The sequence below is a fragment of the Leucopleurus acutus genome, assembly GCF_964270905.1.
Source record: "Leucopleurus acutus genome assembly, chromosome: 9".
NCBI classification, from domain to species: Eukaryota; Metazoa; Chordata; class Mammalia; order Artiodactyla; family Delphinidae; genus Leucopleurus; species Leucopleurus acutus.
In genome coordinates this window covers 39,637,178-39,656,827 of record NC_139144.1, presented here as the reverse complement: position 1 = coordinate 39,656,827, position 19,650 = coordinate 39,637,178, and the positions used below count along the sequence as shown (strand labels likewise).

The 19,650-nt window shown below is 34.7% G+C and overlaps 1 protein-coding gene across 1 annotated transcript; it reads right to left on the bottom strand.

Annotated features, from left to right (window-relative positions):
* Nucleotides 1-2,284: 2,284 nt before the first annotated feature.
* Nucleotides 2,285-14,961, bottom strand: AGR3 (anterior gradient 3, protein disulphide isomerase family member; the record flags this gene model as incomplete). Its single annotated transcript, XM_082846548.1, has 7 exons — nucleotides 2,285-2,334; nucleotides 3,089-3,172; nucleotides 3,615-3,678; nucleotides 3,922-3,998; nucleotides 4,539-4,591; nucleotides 10,545-10,608; nucleotides 14,853-14,961. 7 exons carry the CDS (start codon nucleotides 14,959-14,961, stop codon nucleotides 2,285-2,287), a joined length of 501 nt encoding a protein of 166 aa, XP_082702674.1.
* Nucleotides 14,962-19,650: the final 4,689 nt, after the last annotated feature.

Genomic DNA, 19,650 nt, shown 5'->3' with positions numbered 1-19,650 from the left:
GATTCTTCCAATCCAGGAACATGGTATATCTCTCCATCTGTTTGTATCATCTTTAATTTCTTTCATCAGTGTTTTATAGCTTTCTGCATTGAATATGTAACTTTTTAAACTGTTTTATCTCTTTGAAATGCAATTGGAAGTTCCCCAAACTCCTCTGTGAAAAGGCCTATACACGCAGAATTGTGCATACTGTTTCAGGTAGCTGGTGTAAGTAATTTAATTCTTAATTTTGGATGTGTTAGAGAAAGAATAAATACTTTTTTGGAGGTTACAAGGCTAAAAGTAATAGAAGTAAAGTTATATATACACATCTGGGTTCTATGCCTAGTCCTGCATTTCAAAGCTAAGGGTAACCACAGAAGTGATGGAATCTAAGCCACTAATTGTATAAAGTGAAGAAATTAGATAGAAATATCAACTAAGATATAGAATTTAATTGTTAAAGTAGAGTAGAGAAGGAAACTAAATTGGTTACAAGACTACCCTGATTAACATAACTTATTTTCAAATTATATATATATATAAACTAGATGTATAGTAAATGTTAGTGTATGTATAATTATATGCATAATTGAATTATATGTAATTTAAATACATATGATAAAAATATAAAGGCACATATATTTTCATGGTAAAGAATAATCAATTTAGTAACATTTTTACACTAATTGAAGAAAAACAAGTGAATATTCTATTTTATTAGTTCTTCAATCAGCAACCTAATTGTCAACTGGTTCCTTCTTAGTTCACTGCAACGACCATGGACATTTTCTGCTTCTGCACTGTTTATGCAACAATGAAATCAGTTATATTAGTCTTCATACATTATATTATTAGAGTATGCCAGTACACTTTGGTCTCTTAGAATGCATTAAAAAATTAACTCCAGGGCTTCCCTGGTGGCACAGTGGTTGAGAGTCCGCCTGCTGATGCAGGGGACACAGGTTCGTGCCCCGGTCTGGGAGGATCCCACATGCCGTGGGGCGGCTGGGCCCGTGAGCCATGGCTCCTGAGCCTGTACGTCCGGAGCCTGTGCTCCGCAACGGGAGAGGCCACAACAGTGAGAGGCCCGCGTACCGAAAAAAAATAAAAAAAATTAACTCCAAACTTTGATCTAAAATTAAAAAATAGGATATTTAATATTCTTTTGCAGTGGGAATACATGGATATCTAGTGTTGATGGTCTTGTAAACTGTTTATATCCAAATAGATCAGTTGCAAAAAGTCTGCTTAAAATGAACTGAATAATGATCAGATAAAACTTGGAAGAAACCTTTCTTTCTCTGACTCATGAAACATTGGACTTAATCAGACATCAGTATCATAGATGTTGTATATCTGTCTCATATAAATGTGTACCTTTATATTTCAAAACTTCAAATTATTTAAATGTAATCAAATCCTATGGATTAGGAAAAATTTTCCCATCTGAAATATTCTCTCATTTCTGAGAACTATTCCCAGCTGATTATGGGGTTTCCATTAGTAATTAGAATTACTCCAAATGATTAGGGAAATTTTTTCATAAAAAATTAGGATTTGTGTGTGTGTGTTATTTAAAGGAATAGAAGACATGAATGTGATCCTACAGAAGCTTCCTCTGAAGAATTGAGTTGGTGGTTGAATGTTTAATAATTTCAGAATGGATAGATTCCTCTTCTGCTAGTTAACTGGAGGTATTCTTTAATATTCTGGAAGTAGTTACATTCTTCTTAAAATGATTAAAAGTGTTAAATATCCACCCAGTAATTAAGCAAAACATATTTAAAGTTTTAAAATATATTTTAAATTTATTGTAATTACTTTTTAAGTGTCTGTTTTAAAGTAAAAAAAAAAGAAATAAATGGTTAATTCTAAAAGTTATGCTGCTAAAAGTTAAATAATAAGTGGCTAGAGGTGCATCCATTTGCTTTGGCAACATGCAGATCATTTATGACCTAAACTTGCAGGTTCGATATAATAGAGGGATCAGAATTAAGATTAGCTTACTTGGTGGAATGATGATAGATGAGGAAATAGAAACAAGCAGTGTAGACACCTCTTATTTAGGTCTTCCTGTCTCCACTATAACTATCAGCAAGCTTTCTTTGCTACTGATGCAGGCAGAAATCAAACCACAATATTGTCATGCTCTGGTTTTGATATTTATTGAAATATCATTTTACCTTCCTAAGAATATTCAAACACATTAAAAGTCTAAATGGTAATGTTACAAAATTCATTAGTATTAGTCAATTAGCCAGAAGTTTTTCTTCGTGACATTTGACCTCTTAGAGGTAATACATTATAACTCGGATTGAATAAGTTTTAATGCTTTCTTCATGTTTTCTATCACTGTAATAGAAGTAAATATATATTATTCTATTAGTAAATGAGAGCACCAAATTTTTAAATTAACCCCTGAATCTAAAATTGGCCCATTAAAGTTAACAGCTATAAAGATTTGGGGATTTATCTGCAACCTTAAAGAATATTATGCTAAAAGTGTATGTGTAAATTTAAGGATTAGACCATTCAGAGCTGGTTAATTAACTTAATGTTAAAAAATTTTATCAAAGGGATTTTGAGGGAGTATCTATTTTGTTAACTGATTATTTTGTAGCAGTATTGCTGGATATGACAGGCATAGCTCTCTTATTAAACATAGTTGATAGTGAATGTTGCAAAAATGAAAGTCCCAAGTCAGACTGTATTTCCTTGCTTATAGGCATTAAAGGAAGAGAAAAGATTTAATTATGATCACTTTGAGGAAATCACATATAATCTTTCATACCAGAAGAATGGACTGGCTTTCTTAAGGTTTAATTTTCATGTGTACTCTATTCTTTTTGGTGGTGTTAACATTTAGTGATCATAAGAACTATTAGAGATCCCTGTTGAAGAAAGAGATTCTGAGGTGCCCCAGAAATTCTGATTTTGATGGGAGCTAAGAGTTTGCATATTAACCACTATCTCCACTACCAGCCCCAGGGACTGTGATGTGTGGGTAGCACTGTTTGTGGGGAAGCACCCATGTAGGGTATCATTGACCCTTCTAACAGTCAAGTGTTGCTAGTATCACTGTTCAAGATAATTTGTGAATACTTACATAGCGGTAAATCCTGAGGTTCATATGTATATAATCTGTTTGAGTATCTTCCAGTTATATCAGCTCTGACTGTTAAAGAAGGATCTGCCAAGAAAAAATAAGTACCTTACATATTATTTAAAATATTCTGAAAATCATTCTTGCCTCTTACTCTAAAACAAACGTTAAGCAAATTTATAAGCAAAATCAGTTTTCATACATGTGAATTTATTGTGAGTTAATCTGAATTCTCATTTTAGTGTGTCACAGGTCTCTGTCAACATATAATAGTTTAGAGGACAATACTGAAACTACATTGGGATATTGATTTCATAGCATCAGTAAATTTAAAACATTAAAATTTAATATTTATAAGTTACCAGTTATAGATATAATGAGTTTGATTGTTGACCTAACAAGAACTGTTAACTGGGTTACTAATGACTTCCCTTTAAAAGGAATAGTACTTGAACTAGCATTTAAAAGTAAATAAAAGCAAGAAGGCTACTGATTTTCTAAATCTGATGGAAAGAGATTATACAATTACCCACAAACATGATTCTAGGCACATATTGTCCATCAGGTGATAAATTCTTATCAGTGGTTTCATGCTAGGAAAAAGATGAAAAAAAAGAATGTTATTGGATTGGATTGTTTTTAACAGTTGATTTAAAACTATTTTATGTAAACAAGCCTTTCAGTAAGTTATATATTTTGGCCTCTTACAATTCTATATAACATTCTATATCCACTAATACTTTATAGCTCTTTTTGTCTTCAAAAAAAGACAAAAAAAGAGATTCAGCTTTTCCACTGAATTGAGATATTAAGAAAACATTGTAGAGGTCAGGTACCATGAGATTCAGCATGATGAAATTATTCTGAGCCATTTCTTGTATTTCTTTATTTTGGGCAAACACTTTTTTTAGTGCTGTGGGAGAAAACATAATGTCAATTAGTTTCAAGGATCAAGACGCCTTCAATATAATGTAGCAAAATTAAGCTAGTATTTTGCATTTGTTTGCATCTGTAACTTGGATGTAAATAGTTCATTGGCCCATTGCCACTTCGTCTCTAACTGGAAATCAATGAGGGACAGAGTCTATCCAAGAAGACATCAAGAGAGAATCACATTGATGAAATCACCAGTTTTACAATGTCATGTAATTCATTGACTCATTGGTTAAAATAGCATCTTCTTTCAGCCATTTTTCCTACCTTTTTGGGGGGGGGGAACAGGGGAGGAAGAAGGATATAAAATTCTAAAGGACATGTAATATGAATATATTCAATAGATTACTAACAATCATTGTAGTCTTTAAGCACCTTAGTAAAATGGTGGTACTCTAGCAGTTGTCCTTTTTTTTTTTTTTGGAATAGAGTTTCCTGAGTGCCTTCTTAACAATTTGTAACCAGGTCACTTTCCTACTTCATATTGGAGATACAATAAGATCTCAGGAGCAAAAATTACCTTGGCAGTATTGACAGTCCTCCAAGTGATGAATAACCATCAGTGGCTTGTTACTAAACAGAGAGAGTGTGGAATTGAGCCAAGTGATTAATCTGAGTTAAAATGTACAGTGAAATTAGATTTAAGATTCTCATACTTTCTATGAGACGTAAAGTAAACATCTCAGCCTGACAAATCACAGCGCTGTAGTGTGTAGTCCTCTTAGTCATAACATGGCCTCAGCACTGAAGCATCAGCGTCACCAGAAATGTAGCTCATTAGAAATGTAAATTCTCAGGCTCCCTCTTGGGCCCACTCAGTCAGCATCTGGGGGGGTGAGGTCCAGGAATCCTTAGCTTAACAAGCTTACCAGGTCGTTCTTATGTATACTGTAGTACAGTTAGAAAAATAAAAGTCAATTCTGTCTCCATAGATGAAAGGATATTATGAGCAAGGTAGTATTCATTTCCAATGAACATCTGGTATAAAATTTTGGAATTGTCGAAGTTTTTACTTAGGTTTTTTGTTTGTTTTTCAAAAAGTCTATTAATATTTGACCATTTTCACAACCTTTTATTCTTGTCACAACTTACAATTACCAACAGTCTCAGGGAGAGTTCCTTTCCTGTATATTTTTCAGTGTCATTTTGATTTTAACTCTCTGAAGAAAAGTTTTGGTGGTAGCTCATTGACTACCCTGCTGTTTAGAATACGAGAAAAGTTAGAATGTTAACTACAGTGAAGGACAAAATAATTATGATTCGGGTATATAAGATGTTTTTAAAAATGTTTCTTTAATTTTGCAAGGATGCTAGGTACAAAAAGAGATAGACGAGTGTATATGTATCAAGCATAAATCTTTTTAAAAACAACAGATGTAATCATATGAAATACTTGTTACTGAATAATCCTGTTTTTTCAAACTTTAGTCTCAAAAGTGTTAAATAACACACTTTGAAGTGTAAATAATTTCATTTAATCCTCAAACTTAGAATATAAGTTAATTTTAGGTAAGAATAAATCCTACAACTTATCTCTTAAAATTTATAACATAGAAAGCTAACATTTGCCAACAACTTCACATTTACTGGTGAAAGAGCAGATTAGATATCCAATGAATGAAATATTATTACCTCTTTTTAATTAGTAGAAAACTGAGCCTAAGAATATTCATTGACATTTCTTTAGAGACACATACAGAACTTAGACCTCCTAAGCACCAAGTAGTAATTCTTTTACTAGATAACTTTTTCTCTGATTGCACTTAGGTAGATAGAGGTGTCCTGTGATGGAGAGCAATTCAGGGGCATGAATCATTCTGATTTCCTGAACTGCTACCCTTTCTTCCCAGCACAACAGCTGGAAATAAGGATAGCTCTGTGTAAGGAAAGACATTGATGTAACTCTTGGAAAACTAATTTCTCCATCAGATTTCTGGCCAACTGGAGTCCAAGGAAAAATGTATCAAGACCACAGAATACTCAGTCTTAATAGTTCAGCTTTGAATGGGTTGTTCAGACAGTCAAACCAAGACAGTAAGCCGTTTTAGGAAAAGCTTCTGTTTCTGGCAGACACTGAATTAGGAACACCTGAAAAAGGGCTCAGAAACTTTTAAAGCAAAGAGGCAGATGGTAAGTTATTTGAGGTTTTGCAGCCCATGTGGTCTTGTTCACAACTGCTCACCTCTGCTGTTATTGCACGAAAGCAGCCATGGAAAATATGCAACAAGGTGAGAGTGGCCGTGTTATAGTAAAACTTAATTTATAACACTGGAATTTGAATTTCAAGTAACTTCCATGTTTCACAAGATATTATTCTTCTTTTGATTAAAAACATTCTTTTAATGTAAAAATCATCCTTAGCTCACAGACCAAATTATCAATAAAACAGGTGGTCCCTAGTCTTATGGTTACCAGGGGCGAAGGGGAGGGGGAGAGATAGACTGGGAGTTTGGGATTGACATGTACACACTACTATAGATAACCAACAAGGACCTGCTGTATAGCACAGGGAACTCGGCTCAATATTCTGTAATAACCTAAATAGGAAAAGAATTTTAAAAAGAATAAAAAAAATAAAGCATTTTAAATTGTGAAAAAAAATCTTATGAACTAGCACATCAGATTATGAGAAACTCGAGTGAGAGAAAGAGTAAAATTTTTGGGGAGCTGTACTTCTGAGATGCTCTAAAACCAGAGCCTTCCAAGCCTAGTTGCTTATCAGCATCATTTGGTGAATTATCTTTTAAAATTCTACATGTTTTTCATTGAAAATAAGTTACAAATTCAGATGGTTTAAAATTCAAAAGTTAAAAAAGTAAAAATTCTTTCTCCCATCCTGCCTTCAAGAAGTAAGCAGTGTTACCATTTTCTAAGTTTGCTTCCAGAGTTTTTCAGGTCATATAACAAAATACACATGTGCATATGCATATGCTTGTGTATATACTTATGTATATGATTATGAATTGTGTATGTTCATATGCATGTCCATATGTATATATATTTATCCTTTCTTTTTTAAAAATACAGATACTAGCACGCTATACACATGTATTTGCATTTGGCTTTTTTAGCATAATCGTATATCTTGGATGTTATTCCCTTGTGCTTTTGTATAATATTCCATTATATGGATCATCTTTACTTTATTAGTCTCCTCAAAATAGATATTTAAATTCTTTTCAACCTTTTATGTTTAGATTGTTTTCAGACATTTAAAAAGATGCTTTGGTGAACATGATGTTACTTACATATAATTTTGCGCATGGGTGGGTATATTTGTAAATAAATTTCCAGAAGCGGAGATTCTGTGTCAGAGTATGTGCATTTATAATTTTGATGCACTGTGTATACTTTCCTTAGAAGCTGTACCAATTTATATTCTCTCTGATAATGTGAGAACTAAGTATTTACTCTCACTAAAACTGGTTATTGAGCTTTTAATTCTTTTATCCAGTAGGTGAAAGAGGGAAGTTAATGTAGTTTTACTTTCTTATAAAAAATAGTCACCATATGATCCAGCAATTCTACTTCTGGGTATATACCCAAAGAAAATGAAATCACTGTTTCACTATCTCAAAGGGATATCTGCATCCCCATGTTCATTGCAGCATTATTTACAATAGCCAGGACATGGAAGCAACCTAAGTGACTCTCAGTACATTTGCGACAACGTGAATGAACCTTGAGCATATTATGTTAAGTAAAATAAGTCAGAGACAAATACTATATGATCTCACTTATATGTAGAATCTGGAATTTAAAAAAAAAGTAAAAACCAAACTCATAGAAACAGAGAGTAGATTGGTGGTTTCCCGGGGTGGGGGATTGGGAGGTGGGGAAAATGGGTAAAGGTGCTCAAAGGGTACACACTTCCAGTTATAAGATGAGTGAGTCCTGGGAATGTAGTGATGACCAGAGTTAACAATACTGTATGGTATACTTGAAAGCTGATAAGAAAATACATCTTAAAAGTTCTCAACACACACACACACACACACACACACACACACACACACGTTAACTATGTGAGGTGATAATTAACCTTATTGTGGTCATCATTGTGCAATATATACATACATCAAATCACATTCTACACCTTAAATCTGCACAATGTTTATGTAAATTATATCTCAATAAAGCTGTAAAAAATAATCTTACTCATATGTTTAGGTTACTAATTTTTTTATTCTGTGTACTATCTTTCCTATCTTATGTTCATTTTTTCAAGGTCATTGCCTTGACCTTTTTCTTATTAATTTATATGAGTACTTTGTATATTAGAGAAATTCACTCTTGTAATATGAGCTATAGTTTTCTGTTAGTTTTGTATTTTTTGCCTTTTTCGTTTGCTTATGATAAATTTCTGGTTTGCAGAAATTTGCGTAATCAAAAATATTAGTCATTTATTTTAGGATTTTTCTTTCTTCTTTTTTTTTCCTTTGGCCATACTCAACTCTAAAGGAGGACTAGGGTGAGGCAAGGGTAGCATCTAGGGCACAAAAATGAAGTGCTTTGTTTTTGCATCCTAGACATCCCTCATGCCTCACCCTAATTGTACCCTACTCCAAGAATTTAAAGGAATAACAGTTTTGTAATAGTGTCTTCTAGTACCTTAATGGTTTCATCCTTATAATTAATCTTTATAATTTATTTTGATGTAAAATGTGAGGTATAGATACAAATTTTTTTATTTTTCACAAATGGCTATCAAATTCTAACAATTATTTTACATACTCTCTCTCTCCTACTCCTGATTCAAAATGCCACGTAATCATGTAAACAATTTCTGTAGTATCCAGTTTTCTGTTCTCTCCATTCTATTCAATTCATTTACTAGTAACATGCTGTGTTATTAAAATGTTTCATATTGATTAAGGGCTAGTCCCCACTGATTTCTTCTCAGAATGTTCCTAACTATTTAAGTCTGTCTATGTTTCCATTTCAATTTTAAAATCACTTAAAAACTTGTACTAATATATTGTGATTGTCTTAACAAATTTTTTAGCTATAGAGAGGATTGACATTTTTACGATATTGAATCTTCCTCTCCAAGAACATGATATCCCTTCACATAGGTTTGTAATTTCTTTCCTCACTAGTACATTTAGTTCATACAGATTTTGTACATTTTCTGTCAAGTTTATCCTGGGATATTTCATCTTTTTTTATTGCTATTTTATATAAGGTATTTTATAACTGCCTTTAACTAGTTTGATTTTATATATATATATATATATATATATAAAAATGTTGTCGATTTTTAGGTATTAATTTAGTCTCATCTAATTTAACTGAATCTTCGTAGTTCTGATACTTTGGGCTGATTCTCAAGTTTTTCACAAACACAGTCATCAGCTGCAAATGAGGATTCTTTCACTCTCTCCTTTGTAAATTTTTCTCATCTAATTGCATTGGTTAGTATCTCCAGAACAATGTTAGTAATTGTGGTGATTAAAGAATCCATCAGTGGGATACTTTAATTGTTTTTCCTCAGTAAGCATGATGTTGACTTTTTTGCTGGGATGGATAAGTTTTTTAACTTCAAATATGGATTTGGCATTATATTAAATGCTTTTTTTTAGCATTTGTGGAGATAGGAGATACTTGTATGATTTGTGTCCTTATAAATATTAAATTATTTTAATTAATAGATTTCTTAATCTTGAATCTTTTGGCTTTCCCAGACTGAATCTCACTTTATCAGGGTATATTCTTTAGTGTTCTGCTGTTTGCTCTTTGCTAATATGTTGTTTGTTTTTTACATTTCTATTTGGAAATAAGATTATTCTGTAGACTTTTTTTTTTTTTTTTGTAATATTTGTCTGGTGTTGAGAGTGTTTTAGCCAATTCTTATTTGGAATCTTTTCTTTTTCTTCAAAGAGTTGAATTGAACATTCTTTAGATATTTGATAAATTCTTGGGGTGCTTTTAAAAGTACAAGTTTCTCAGCTCCATCCCCAAAGATTTAGTAGATCTTTAGTAAATCACGTCACTCTTGGTCACTGAGTGCCTGGCACATGGAAGTGGATACTCAGTAAGCAGTTGACCCTGAATATGGATTTTTAAAAAAGCTCTCTGAGTTGTTCTGATGATCAGACAGCCTTGAGAAGTGCTGCTATAAGTCAGGTTGCTGTTTAAGCTTGTATAATGCCCAGTGAGTGATGCTGTTTTGTTTATACAATTTATATTCAAAGTTTGCTTGGTAGATGTTAACTAGACTTATTGTGGTAATCATTTTGCATATATACAAATATCCAATCATTAAGTTGTATATCTGAAACTAATATAATGTTAAGTCAATTATTCCTCAGATAAAAAAGCTTGCTTGGATAATTAAGAAATTAATACAGAAGTGTCTAGAGCTGTTGTTTATAAAAAAATTCTAATAGCAACTCTTAGTCCAAACAGCATACAATATCAGAGCAAATTCTTATTGTATCCTCTGAAAAGCTAACATGCTAGTGTTTGGCTCTCCTGTGAGGAGGTATCTGTATCATCTGTCAAAGTTAACTGAGAGGTGTTTTACCTTTTTTGAATATGAAAGAGACCTTCCTCATAAGTCTGCATCCAAGTGATGTCATCTCCCCATCCTAAACAGAAGAGAGAAATCAATGTGTTAACTCAGGACTACCAAAGAGTTCTGAATTGGGGGTGTGATAAGCAGGTATCTATCTACAGATATTTAAGCTACCAAGCAGTTGTCTGACATAAGGTATGGAGGATACATAATTATAACTAGATACAAAGAGGTTGTGTCCTTTCAGGTGATATTACTGAGGTTTTGTGACTATGTTTTAAATCTTAAGGCCATTGGCCTTGAACCCAGTAAGTGTTCAGTAGATGCTATTATGATTAGTGGTGATTGAAAGGACATCTCTGGACCATGCAAGAGCTCTCACTTTCAGAACGTACAGGAGGAAATAACAGTTAATCTTTGCATACTTTGTAAATCTATCGGGAATACTTTGGGCTATACTGAACAGCGTCCTTGAATCTTGAGTGTCAAGAGATGTTGACTCCTTCGAAGTCATAACACATCATTGAAAAAAAGGAATTTCAAATTCTGCTTTGAGTTTTAACAGGGAAAACAATTCTGGCATGGGAATTTCATGGTTGAGAGACTCAATAAAACCCTTGTTTTGGAAGCATCCAAAAGAGTGGAGGAGAGGGAAACAGAAAACAACGAGTAGAGAGAGAACCCACTAGCTTTTTTTTTAAAGAATCAATTTTATTTATTTATTTATTTATTTTGGTTGCATCGGGTCTTCGTTGCTGCACATGGGTTTTCTGTAGTTGTGGCGAGTGGGGGCTACTCTTCGTTGTGGTGTCCAGGGTTCTCCTTATGGTGGCCTGTCCTGTTGCGGAGCACAGGCTCCAGGCGCACGGGCTTCAGTAGTTGTGGCACACAGGCTCAGTAGTTGTGGCTCACGGGGTTAGTTGCTCTGCAGCATGTGGGATCCTCCCGGACCAGGGATCGAACCCGTGTCTCCTGCATTGGCAGGCGGATTCTTAACCACTGCGCCACTAGGGAAGTCCCCCCACTAGCCTTTAAAGAAATGATGTGAGTAGTTGGGAATGTGTATTAGAGATTGAAGAATAAGACCATTGAAGAGAAGAATGCACAAAACATCCAGAAATATTTCAAAGTATTTTCAGGAAATGTCTCAGTCTATGGATGAAAAAGGTTGAATTAATTTGAAAATAGAAATAGTTTCAGGCTATTTTGGACCCAGATTTTTTCATAAGTTTCATATGTTGTCAGACTGGAGTTCCTGGTTTTGACACCATGGCTTAAAGATGTCCAGGACTTATGAAGCAGAATTATGAAGCAGGATAAATATGATCCCATGATTTCTGCCTGCTGGGTTTTGGTTTGTTTGTTGTTTTTTTTTTTTTTTTTGCTGTACTTGGGCCTCTCATTGTTGTGGCCTCTCCCGTTGCGGCCTCTCCCGTTGCGGAGCACAAGCTCCGGACGCGCAGGCTCAGCGGCTATGGCTCACGGGCCCAGCCGCTCCGCGGCATGTGGGATCTTCCCGGACCGGGGCACGAACCCATGTCCCCTGCATCGGCAGGCGGACTCTCAACCACTGCACCACCAGGGAAGCCCCGGTTTGTTTGTTTTTTAATAACAACTTTATTCAAATATAATTCATATGCCAATACAGTTCATCCATTGAAAGTATATACATTCTTTTAATATATTTACATAGTGTGCAGTCATCACCACAATCAATTTTGGAAGATTTTCATCACTTCAGAAAGAAACCCTGTACCCTTTAGTTATCACCACGGAATTCTTTCATCTCCTACAACCCTAAGAAATGGCTAATCTACTTTGTCTCTATAGATTATCTTATTCCAGACATTTCATATAAGTGGAATCATATAAGATGCAGTGTATCTTATGACTGGATGCTTTCACTTAATACAGTGTTTTTAAGGTTCATCCATGTTGTGGCATGTATTAGGACTTCATTCTTGGGCTAAATATTATTCCATTTTATGGATATACCACATTTTGTTTATCCATTTATCAGTTGATGGACATTTAGGTTGTTTCTAGTTTTTGGATTTTATGAATAATACTGCTATGAACATTTGAGTGCAAACTTCAGTGTGAACATATGTTTTCAGTTTTCTTGGGTATAATCCTTAGAAGTGGAATTGCTGGATCAAATGGTAACTATAACTTTAACCTTCTGACAGTTTTTCCAAGTGAGTGCATTATTTTACACTCTTACCAGAAGTGTTGTTGGTTTGTTTTTGCCTGACCTTAGAATCCTAACATTGGAAGACATCTTACATTAGCTTAGTACCCCAACCTTAGCAGGAATACTTCCTATCTGTAATAACCCTGAAAGACTTTCTTTACAACTTTGCTCAAACACATGTAGTAAGTTTATGCCACGTTTTGCATTAGATAAAAGTTATTTTGGAAACAGCCAGTGAGACTGTGTTCCTACTTAATTTCCCTATTCTGTTGCAAATATCATTCAATGCCAGAATGTCAGCAGTGGGAAGAATTACTGTTCTCTGCTCCTGTTTAACTTAGTTCCACAAATATTGAAGGAACATCTGCTATATGCCTTGCTCCACTTAGCACTGGGTGTATGCAGGTAAGACAATACAGTCTTATTGTTCTCTGTTCATCATCATGATTCCTAATTCCTAATCCATTACTGGCTATGCTTACTTATCTTGTGAGATTTTATTCATTCTCCAGTATGTATTTATTGAGTACTTACTGTATGCCAGGCACTGGACCAGGTGCTGGACGCAGAGCAGTTTTGGTTTAACAGGAAGTTAAGATTTGGGGTTCACTTTTTTATTGAACCATTTCTTACCTTTTTCCAATTAATACTCCCTTTTCTCCCTAACACTGTGTCTGTTTAACTGGGGCTGCTCTGCCCTCTAAGAGGCTCCATATGCTACTTGGTACACTGTAGTCAAATTTCCCTTTCACCCTTACCTTAAATCCTCATTCTCAGTTGTTTTCTATGTGCCAGCAGAAGATAAAGGCTTAACTAAATGCAAACCATTTCTGAATAATGGAGTTCCCAGCTGCTATCAGTCATCTCCCCTATTGACATAGTTTAACTGAAATAACAGACTCATCACGTTGTTTAAAATTTCTTGTACGTATTGAGTATATTTTTCATAAAATTCACCAGTTTTAATGGACATTTGGAAGTGAATACACAGAATATTGGTACCTTAATTATAGTTACAACATGCTGCTTAACTCAGCCCTCGAGGGTCTTTAAGGGCAGTGACTTTGATCTTTGGCACTTTAAGGCTACTGAGTTCATTGTTTTATAACTGTTGTATGTATATATGGAGGTACATGATAAATTACACTTAGGAAAATATTTCCCTCTTTTATTTATTTTGCAAAACTTACCAATTTTTTTAGACTTATAGTTTCTGTGATTTTAAACTGAACACTGGCTGAACACTGACAGGCAATTGGCTGGTACCCAATACATCTCATCTGTTAAGGAATGAATTAACTTGGAAAGAAAGTCAATATTTTAAAATTTGAAATTATGCTATAGTTGATCTCCATTTGTTTGCTCCAGTCACATTACCATTCCAAGTACCAGTCAAGTGTTTTTTGGTTTGTGTTACTAATTTAGAATTAGCTATTTGGAGACAAATGATTTTCTTTCCATTTCTGGTAGCTGGAAATGTAGGAATCAATTCTGAGAATTTTCTTTATGAATTATTTCTTTGCAGATGAAGATATAATTGTTTCTCAGGCCAAAGTAAAACAGTGGGTACAAAATAGAAATGTTTTCAATGTGGCCAATGACAAATCTAGATTATGTCCTCTAAAAATACTGCAGCTGTTTTCTGGAGTCAACATAGCCAACACTTGGTTAACCAAAATTCTTGGAGGGTGGAGATAAAGTATAATTTTCTGGGGACCCCAGTGTAAAATCATTCCAAATTATTTTCTTGCCTGAATAAAGAGAGGACAGGGCACTGGAACAGATTTTGAGGGAATCCTGATTGCATTTAGGATATCAATATAACGTATCAATCAATAGCATTTTGCAGGACTCTGGTTACCAAAGTTATAGGCAATGAAACCAGTTCTCCACTATTTCTATAGAAGATGCAGCAAATTGTTGTTTTTCATGTCATGTGGCTCACTCTTTAAAATTAACTGATCCTCTCTGTTGGTTTTTTTTTTTCTCCTATTTTAAAGTGACACACAACAAAAAATTTCAGTTAATTGAGTTGGCTTTATAACTAGACTACAGGCAAGAGATGATGAATTTTAAAACAATCCAAATGACTGAGTCCAGAAAATAAAATGAGATTCTAGTACCTCTTGAGAGTGTCTGAGGAGGTCTTTTTCCCTTTTTGATTGCCATGGCAAGGTTAGAAGAAACCGTGATGAGTAAGAGACAGACGACCGAAGCTGAGTGTAACATCATATCTTCTTAAGAATCCCTCAGAAGCAGCTGGATGGTAAAAAATAATTGTCAGAATCTGGTAGGTTACCTCAGGCTGTCATTAAGACATTTGTTAAGAGACCAAACCTATGCTGCCAGATTGCTCTGCTTGTGTGAATTGACATGGTACAACCACCTAGAACTTTCACATTTTATTTGTAAATTATTGTAAAAATACAGTCAACTCAATAGATGTCCACTTGATGAAAAGCCACATTCCTGGCATCCTGGAAGCAGTACAATGAAGTTGAAAGAGCACTGGACCAGGGCACCCAAAGCCTACTTCTGATGGTATTCTAGTGCTCACGGAACTGCATTAAAACTCAAATAAGATGATATTGATTAAAGGCCTTGCAACTGCTAAGTGCAATGGAAAGGTGATGTTTGTCATGCATAAATATTCTTTGCCCTTTGATTCTTCTTGATCTGATAGGTTAAGATGACATTTTAACTCTGCCAAGACAGTAAGATTAGGCATGAACAAATACTGCTTAAATTAGAACTGAGGAAAAACAGAATATGGAGGTTCTTGTTCTTCAGTTCCTCTACAGTTGCTTATCTTTTTTATCCTTCCATCATTTACTCAGCCTTTTGCCCTTAAATTTACAACCCTGCCCTATTTAAAATGCATTCCTCTCATTTTAGTATCTTTATCTAGCCAGCAGTACATCCCTCTCCTGGATTGAAAATGGTTAGTTTGGTCCTATTTAAATTATTTTCTTTCCTAATCTGCAAGGGACCCACTTTTAAATTATTTTGTATTGAGAAACCCTGTTAAACAATAACCATGGTGCTGATAAGGATCGCAGTTTAAGTTCCTATAACTTATTAATACTGTGAAACATTTCAGCATGCCATCTTTTACCTTATGGGCGTCATCTTGTACCATAAAGACTGAAACAAAGAAAGGGTAGATTTCAGTAGGGGATAAAGACAGCTGACTCTGGAACACAAAGTCCAACGTGGGGAGGGCAGACTCTGTCAGAGTGAAAGCTGCAGTGGAAAAATTGAAGCAACCATCTAGGGTAGGGTCTTAACTTGGGTCCAGTGAGCTTCTAGAAGGTCTATGATTGAGCTCCTGGAGTCTCAAAAATCCCTGAATTGTCTGTAAAATTTTATGTGCCTTTGTTCTCTTTTCTGGGGAAGAGAGCCCCTAATTGCCTTAAGATTCTCCGAGGGATCTCTGGAAGTAAAGAGTTAAGAAAAAGTTAATCTGGAGGAAGCATTAGGAAAAGTTCTTTATGAGAGAGACAGAGATTAGTAGGTAGAATCTACAGCAAAAGAGAGAAGTGATAACTTCACCATCTTCTTATTTTAAAGCTGCCAAATTTAGAATGAATAGGAACTGAATTTTTTTCAAATTTCAAGTTGCTATGTATTATTGTCAGATTGTTCTACTTAAAAATCAAAAATTTTTTTTCTGTTTGACATTGATAAATTGTAAAATAGATAGTAAATATATTCTATGACAAAGCCAATCAATTTATATGTTATTATCTTTGGATGAACAGTAATTTCCCTGGTAAACAGAACATGAGTTAGTTATGATCCTATAGTATCAGATGCGTGGGTAAAGCTCCTTGGGGGACACGGATGAATACGACACGGTCATGGCCCTGGAGCAGCTCACATTGCCCTCCGCAGGCAAATAACCACACGTCTACAATTAGGTGTTAAAAACACGGATAGTTAGCATTTTCTGACACAGTATTTCACTTTTCAAAAGTAATTTAATGTAAGTCATTTACTTAAATATTATGTAAAAATTCTCTATAAAAGAAAACTGGGAGTGAGATTTTACATTCTTTTTTAATATTCTTTTCCATTATGGTTTATCACAGCATATTGAATATAGTGCCCTGTGCTATATAGTAAGATCTTGTTGCTTATCCATTCTATATATACTAGTTTGCATCTGCTAACCCCAAACTCTCACTCCATTCCTTTGTGCTCTTTCCTGGGGAAGAGGGCCCCTAAAGAATATTTTTAAAAAATGTATATATATGTATAACTGCATCACTTTGCTGTACAGCTGAAATTAACACAGCATTGTAAATCAACTATACTTCAATAAAAAAATAACAGGGAGGAACAACTGTTACTTGCAGCATAATTTTTAAAGGATCACTTTTGGTGAATGTTAGTTTATTATAATATCATTAATACACATAAAGAATAAAAGTATGAAGCCAACAAAGGAAATCTAGTTCATTAAAAGAAGAAAAATATCATTTCATTGAACTTGCCCTCTGCTTTACTGAAGACCTCACTTTTGTACAGCGATAATTTGATCCTTTAAATATAACTGAGCTTGACCACTGATTAAGTAATCTGGAAATTTTGCTTGCTTACCTGAACTTGTCAGTGCTCTTGCTGGAAGTGTATTCTGGATATTTCTGGTTAAAAATGGGTGTGGATTTATAGACACACACAGGCACACACACACCTGATCTACAGCCCCACCTGCATTGAAACAAGAGCACAGTCCACCTGCGAACTTAAAAAACAGCCTTGTCTGAAAAATCCGTGCTTCTTTCCAGTTCTCATGCTCTCACACTAAAAAAAAAAGTGTCCTTTTTCTTTCCCTAAATTAAGATTGAGTGTCCTCATAGAATGAGGCCAAATACCACCTTTGTGCTTTTTTCTCGTCTACCTTTTGCTTCCCAAGGTAATTTAATGTTTGGCTGGAGTTCAACACCCAGAAAAAAAAAAGAAATGGTGGCAAGAGTGGGGAAGGAACGGGTATAAATGTAGGAACTGTGTGTGCACCATTGTTCTTGATGAAAGGTCAGTGAGGCTTGCAGATTAGATATAAAACAAATAGAAATTCCTCAGGTTTACTCTCTTTACAGGAGTATAATTAACAGCTAAAGAGAGCAGGTCCCCCACCCTTTTTTTTTTTCCCCTGAGAGAGAGAAAAAGGAAAAGAGAGAAATAAATAAAAATGCTGTTTTAAAAGTTAACATTTTTATAATTTGATGATTCTTTATAGTCTCTCTGTAAAACCCCTTACCTTACCATGCCAAAAAATAGGAAAACAGGCCATTAGAGATTATATTTATCTAATAGTTAGATTTTTTAAATTATATAATTAATCCATGATTATGGTAAAACATTTTTAAAGTGTGGAATTGTGTCAAAATAAAAAGTAAAATTCTCTTCCCCTTCACCAGCATCACCTTTCTCTGATCACTCCACCCCCAAAGACACACACATACACACACACACACACACACACACACACACACACACACATACCCACACAAGTTCTACTTCCTGGACTTAATTACTGTTAAAGTGATCTAGGGCAGGGTCATCATATCTGGCCCACCTGTTTTCGTACAGACCAAGAGCTACTAATGGTTTTTACATTTAAAAATGACTGGGTGAAAAATAAAAAGAATCATACTCTGTGACATCTGAAAACTGTATGAAATTAAAATGTCAGTGTCTGTAAATAGAAATTACTGGATGCAGTGCAGCCATGTCCATTTCCTTATTATTGTCTATGGTTCTTCTTGCATTCTAAGTGGAGTACTTAGACAAGGACTATATGGTCTGTGAGGTCTAAAATATTTACTATCAGGTCTTTTATAGAAAAAGTTGACTCATCTTTAATTTAGGTGCTTGTTCAACAAATTTTTCCCTTCCTTCCTCCCTTCTTCCCTCTCTTTCTCTTTTTTTTACTTAATTACTCACTATATTAATAAATGTACTGCTAAAGAATGGAGGTGGTGGCTATCTTCTGACATTAAAGAGAGTATGCTTTGCTTCTAGTATTTTAACTTTGGATATAGAGCTGGTTTGATTTACCAGAAGAAGGCAGCCATTGTTCCTATACTACGTCTCTTGAAAGCAGGAATGTTGGATTTTGTTCTATAAAGATGGATAAATGTACATAGGGTAGCAAATTGATATAGTAAATGTATTCATTTCATATAGTAGATTTATAGTTTTCCTATTGAACCTTTCTTGTGATCCCAAGAGAAACCCCACGTAGCCAGGTTGTATTATTCTTTTACGGTACTACTGATTCATGTATTCATTTAATTGTGCTTTCTTCCTTCTGTAGAATTCTTAAAGGGAACCTTCCTTGGAACATGCTATTGAAATAGAATCCTCCTGCTGAAGGTTAAGGAACTTGACCAACAATTATAATTTTATGTCCAGCACTTACAAAGCAAAGAAACAGCTATGCAGTCATCCCTAAGCTTTCCTCTTAAAGAGAGTGGCACAGCTTTCACTTTCTTCTTGACTGGTAGTGGTTTATAGAAAAATCTTTTTCTTTTTTCTTTTTTTACCATCTATATTGGAATATAATTGCTTTACAATAGTGTGTTAGTTTCTGCTTTATAACAAAGTGAATCAGCTATACATATACATATATCCCCATATGTCCTCCCTCTTGCATCTCCCTCCCACCCCGCCATCCCACCCCTCTAGGTGGTCACAAAACACCGAACTGATCTCCCTGTACTATGCAACTGCTTCCCACTAGCTATTTTACATTTGGTAGTATATATAAGTCCATGCCACTCTCTCACTTCATCCCAGCTTCCCCTTCCCCCTCCCCGTGTCCTCAAGTCCATTCTCCACGTCTGCATCTTTATTCCTGTCCTGCCCCTAGGTTATTCATGACCATTTTTTTTTTACATTCCATATATATGTGTT